The sequence below is a fragment of the Lindgomyces ingoldianus genome (genome assembly GCF_010093535.1).
Source record: "Lindgomyces ingoldianus strain ATCC 200398 unplaced genomic scaffold BDR25scaffold_3, whole genome shotgun sequence".
Taxonomy (NCBI): Eukaryota; Fungi; Ascomycota; class Dothideomycetes; order Pleosporales; family Lindgomycetaceae; genus Lindgomyces; species Lindgomyces ingoldianus.
The window spans coordinates 1,726,329-1,731,504 of record NW_022985164.1 but is presented as its reverse complement, the minus strand read 5'-3'; the positions used below and the strand labels follow the sequence as shown (position 1 = coordinate 1,731,504).

Here is a 5,176-nt window from a genome sequence, read left to right as displayed (position 1 = left end):
GCTGTATTTAACATTCTTTAGAAGATTTAATCTAGTATTGTTGTTAAGGCATTATATAGATAAGTAGAGTTTAGTGGGGGCTTGGCAAAAGTGGCCGGCCAACCTGTGTGGCCGGCCAACCTGTTAGGTACGTTAATACTTTATTATACTACTTAGGCCTATTGTTATCTATTCTATCCTCTAAGTTGTAGAACTACTATAAAGGGGGATAATGTAAGGCTAGATGTTCTAGAACAGGCTATTATAGCCTTACTTGACCTGTTTAGGGGTCACATGGCCTGTGCTTTGTATATAAGCATGAATTCTGACAAGCGAGGCTTGGCAGCGATTTGTCTCTCTTACAATACACTCCCATCTTTCTCTGAAACCTTGCTCTCAGTGCTATCCGTGCTACCTACTATCCCATCTTTACACTAGCCTAAGTTCTTTCTCCTCTCTACCTCAGGCTGAGCATCTCACATATCTCTTCCATGTCTGCAATCAGCACCGCGGGTAGCATAACAATAAGGGACAAGTACTTTTTCAAGGAGGCGCTTGGAGTCATCGCATCGTACAGAGTGCGATTGGGAATGGACTGCAAGCGCAACGAGTTCAATTCAACAGGTACTATCTACCTTATATACATGCGATCCTCAAACCTCTCGCGTCTCTCGTTAACGCAAGTCTAGTTCGGGGTAAGCTTCAAGAGGCGGCCACTAGCACCATCCTCAATGACCCAAATGGCGCCATCCTTATCCTCGCGAATACCGCGCATCCGTTTACCCATGGAAACGCGCTGAGCCTCCTTGGCCGTATCCCCAGTAATGGTCACTCGCACGATTGATTGCGAGCTAAGCCCAGTGATGATAGCATTGCCCTTCCAGCTAGAAAAAAGATCCCCCTTGTAAATGATCAAGCCAGCCGGAGAGATAACAGGCACCCAGAACGCCTTTGGCGCAGCAAAATCAGGGCGCGTGCTGTGCGCAGGGATCGTCGTCCCGTTGTAATGTTTTCCCTGGGACACGAGCGGCCATCCGTAGTTCTTGCCCCGCTCGATGAGGTTGAGCTCGTCGCCGCCCATGGGCCCCATTTCGATCTCCCAGAGGCGACCCTGCGCGTCCCAGTCAATGCCTAGCGGGTTGCGGTGGCCCAGTGACCAGATCTGCGCCTGTACGGCGCCTTGGCTGGCGAACGGGTTGCCCGCGAAGGCTGTGCCGTTGTCGTACAGCTTGATTATCTTCCCTAGGTTGCCCGTCATGGACTGCGACGGCCACATCTGGTTGATCTCTCCCGACGCGATCCACAGCGCGCCGTCTGGACCGAAGAGCAAGCGTAAGGCAAATTGGAGTCCGCCAGAGGCCCTCTGCGTGTGGCGCCAGATGACCTCGAGGTTGGACAGCGCGCCGCCGTTGGCGTTGAGCGTCAGCTTGGCCCGCACGACTGCACCGCCTGCGCCTCCGCTGCCGCTCTCGGCGTAGCTGATATACACGATGCTGTTCTCGGCGTAGTTGGGGTGCAGGGCGACGTCGTGGAGACCGCCCTGGCCGCTGTAGGCGACGGTGGGTACACCGGTAATGGTGAGCTTGGACCCGGTGGCTGGGTCGACGAGATGCATGTTGCCTCGTCTCTCGTTGAGGAGGATGCGGCTGTCGGGCAGGAAGGCGAACGCCCATGGCTCGGCAAATGTGGCGATGGCTGTTGACTTCCACGGCTGCTGGCGAGTGTCTAGGTGTTGCGATGGGACGGCCAAAGCACCGGCCACCATTGCCAGAGCGTAGGCGAGAGAAAGTGGGAGATGCATCGTTTTCGGTGCGGTTTGTTCTTCTCGGTTTGGTCGTGTTCCTAGACGATCGAAGGTTCACATCGTAGAGAAACACCGAGATGGTTCCCCCGAGAGGGGATATATTTCAAAAACAAGAGGTGTCGAGCAATCTCTTGTCTACTTTCAGGCTATTCCCGCCTTTGATGATTTTATATATGCAGGCAAATCATGTTCGAACAAACCCTCATGGATAGGTATTGAAATATACCACTGTATACTCAAAACTCTTGGAACACCGTTAGCGGAGGCCTGTGCTCAAAGTGTTCCGGCCTTGGAACACTTGGTACTCCCCAAACAATTCAAGGTTCTCCGCAGCTAACATTAATTAAAATATCAGCACTTCATAAGGATTGCCGGGTGCATGCCTAAATTTTGTGCGGTGAACCCTACCAAACAGGCTATGAACACCAAACACTTTGGGCGTCTGCACACAACCAGCCAACCATGAAAGACAATATAGCTCAAAGCCAAGCATTGTCAAATGAGATGCTACCATTCGAATGCCGTCGCGACCGGACTTGGCAGGCCCCCTCGAGCTTGGCTTAAGTCTTCTCTTTACTTCTTACCTTGAGTTTACATCTGAGGGTCTTCTTCAACTTGATGCGCTCATGCAGGGACTGCAGCACTGATACAGATGCTATAAACATCGGACCCGGTTATCAAGATGGCCTAGAAAACGTACATATCGCCGAATCTTCCACCGGCATCCCACGATCTCAGCCAGCGCCTCAAGCTTGCCAGCCTGGTTATAGAGCGCTTTGACGATGGCCTCAGGCTTACTTGCTGCGCAACTCAGACACATCAGGCCTTCACTCCTCAATGTACGCCTTTTAGCTTAGATGACTCCAGGCATAGGAGCTGCAATGTCCTTGCGCCCTGAATTAGGGTTAGGGTTACGCCCTGAAAAGTTCACCTTGCCGGTGGCAGCGACCACGAATTAATGGAACTTATCCAACAAAATAGACTTCCAGGAGACTCCGACGGATTATAAATGTTAGCAAGGAGACTTCTTTCCCTACGCGCTACATTATACCCATGCGCCGACGGTAACACTTCCCCAGTCTATCCGCTCCGATCATTCCAGGTCCAATATACCATGAGCTCGAGCCGGACCAAATGGGAGTTGTAAAGTCGGTGTAGACATTACTACGATTAAGAGCAGTGTATGCTAAGCTTCATAGATGTAGTAGTCTAATAGCTGGAAATGTCTGATATAAAGCAAAATCTCTCGATATCATATTTCCCGATGATCTCGAACCAGAAGGGCGATGATACTAGAGAAGAAGGGCTGAAAACCGTCCAGGGAGTGCTAAAGAAGATGGATTGGTATGCCTACGTTAGTTAGACAGGTAGTAAAGCCGAGGCCACCCTTGTAAAAGGAGTGAGATGCCCGCTTCCATATTTCATTCAATAAAGGGGACTGGGTCCCGTTGCTGAGGAAGTAAGATGTAGAAGATGATTATGTTTGAATGTGATAATTGATTGATTGACTGTAACAACGGGAACAGGTGGTCTATATGCATCAGCCCTTCTGGCTCCCAGCCACCTAGATCCTAGCTAGCCAGCCACCGGATCCGAACGGATTAATACAAGGAAGCTGATTTTACCCTCCCAAAGACCGGATCTCATGCGGACTTGAACGAAGAAATCCTGGCCCTGGAACCTGATTTTTAAATGGTGAGGCTTCGACAAATCGCCTCTTGGAGTGCCATGCGTCAAGAAAGCAGCCTTCCACGTCTTTGCTACCTGTTCGAGGTTGTTAGAGACGGAGTCTGTGCTGACTATTTCAGTCCATATACGTCGCTCTCTTCGCTCAAAGCGTAAGCGAACTTGGAAGATATTCAAAGGAATGGAGTCCCCATAGGGTCTTCCGTGTCCTGTCGCTAACCGGAGAATACCGAGAAACACGCCAGAGTCTTTCCTTGTTATGAGAAGGACATTGTTGTCTGACGACCACAAGCCCGCAGGCCAAGCATCCAAGATTCTGAGTCTGACGAGAAATAGTATGCTTAATTCTATGCGAAAACAATGCATGTCCGGGACAATTAAGGTCTCGGGGATGATAGGGTCCTGCCGCACGTAGAATTGTGCTTTTTCCCCGACCGAGGCACTGATGCCCAGGAACTGGAGACGTTTCGCATCGAAGCTTGTGTACTGCCCCTCGTGGCTCACTTTTCTGAGCAAGATGCTGACAGGACTCCCAAGCGGGTTCCGCGCCAGCAATGTGGCTCTGTAGCAACCCTCTGAACCCGAGGGGACGATATTCAGCTGTACTTGGAGGCCCAGATTTGTGATCGTGGAAGGCACGTTGGGTGTCCGCATTTTTGTTATTATGTTACAGCCTAGGAAGTCGGGTGGAGATTGAGCGAGCAAGCCCCGCAAAGCAGAGAAATCGGCTGTGGGGTCTTACCAAGCGAATGTAGTTTGATCCGAATTAGTTTGCATGATTGCTTCTTGTAATCGAATAAAAGCCTTGGACCCCTCTCCGTAGAGCATGGGCATGTGGATGTCGAATAGACCCATGAGGCGATAAGCTGTGTCTTCGACGCGAGTCGTGGACCGGTTCGCCGCCCATGACATGCTCTGCGCAATGGACATATCGCTTAGATCTCCCGTCCGGAGTACGCGTAGGGGTATTCCAGTAGCCTGTGCAATCTTCTTTATCCCGATGGTGTGATGTTTCGCAGTCATGAAGCCCCAATCACGATTGCAGAAGAACAGTCTGGTTGGGGCGACAAGCTCCTGCGGTGTCCAACCTCTAGTGATCCATCTAAATTGGGACAGTATTCGCGCGAAAAGGTCGAAATCTTCTAGGCTTTCTAGAGGCGACTATTGGAGACGCCGAATCGTCAAGGTACACAAGACAAAGCCAAGACACCTTGTACCATTAGTACATTGAGTTTATGGCTTCTTGCAATTCCGCACTGCTACTCTTGCCGATGCGACATGTATCGACCCGCGTGTATCTGCAACCCAGTGCCTTGGCGAATCTTGCCGTGCCAACAATCTTTGCGTATCCTGGTCTTTCCATTATTTCCCGCTCAGTCACCGAACGGGATCCTACAGTGATGGGGCTGAGCAATAGCGAGAGAACAGGGTCGTTCTTGACATTATCCGGTATTGACTTCATCTTCTGGAGCCAGCACATATCTTGATAGCTGACTTCCTCGTCGCCCCATCTATAGGACAAAATCACATACTTAGGTAGCTCACTTTCGCTAAACCACTTGAACTCAAACGTATGGACATCGACAAGTCGCATGGTGAACAATGAGAATTGGCGAACTTCCGTACTTCCGTCGAATCAAAGCCAGGGAGATGCTGGAGATTTTCGCGAGAACTTTGGAGTTGTAGTTGTATGTTCTCGGGGTAGCG

At 50.6% G+C, this 5,176-nt stretch overlaps 2 protein-coding genes across 2 annotated transcripts; both read right to left on the bottom strand.

The window, feature by feature from the left end:
• Positions 1-664: 664 nt before the first annotated feature.
• BDR25DRAFT_375630 (soluble quino protein glucose dehydrogenase) lies at positions 665-1,780 on the bottom strand (the record flags this gene model as incomplete). The annotated part of the gene is made up of 1 exon (XM_033697398.1): positions 665-1,780. One exon carries the CDS (start codon positions 1,778-1,780, stop codon positions 665-667), a length of 1,116 nt encoding a protein of 371 aa, XP_033553459.1.
• A 2,178-nt stretch (positions 1,781-3,958) lies between these two features.
• On the bottom strand, positions 3,959-5,176 carry BDR25DRAFT_375618 (uncharacterized protein). The gene is made up of 2 exons (XM_033697396.1): positions 4,696-5,176; positions 3,959-4,616 (listed from the first exon to the last, which is right to left on the bottom strand). Exons 1-2 carry the CDS (start codon positions 5,061-5,063, stop codon positions 4,208-4,210), a joined length of 777 nt encoding a protein of 258 aa, XP_033553458.1. The 5' UTR covers positions 5,064-5,176; the 3' UTR covers positions 3,959-4,207.

What these genes read in the sequence shown, in the direction of transcription:
- BDR25DRAFT_375618 (XM_033697396.1), bottom strand. Translation starts at nt 5,063, where the DNA reads ATGCGACTTGTCGATGTCCATACGTTTGAGTTCAAGTGGTTTAGCGAA. An exon ending in CAAGAAGCCATAAACTCAAT is followed by an intron (nt 4,617 to 4,695) that starts GTACTAATGGTA and finishes GCCTCTAGAAAG; the next exon opens with CCTAGAAGATTTCGACCTTT.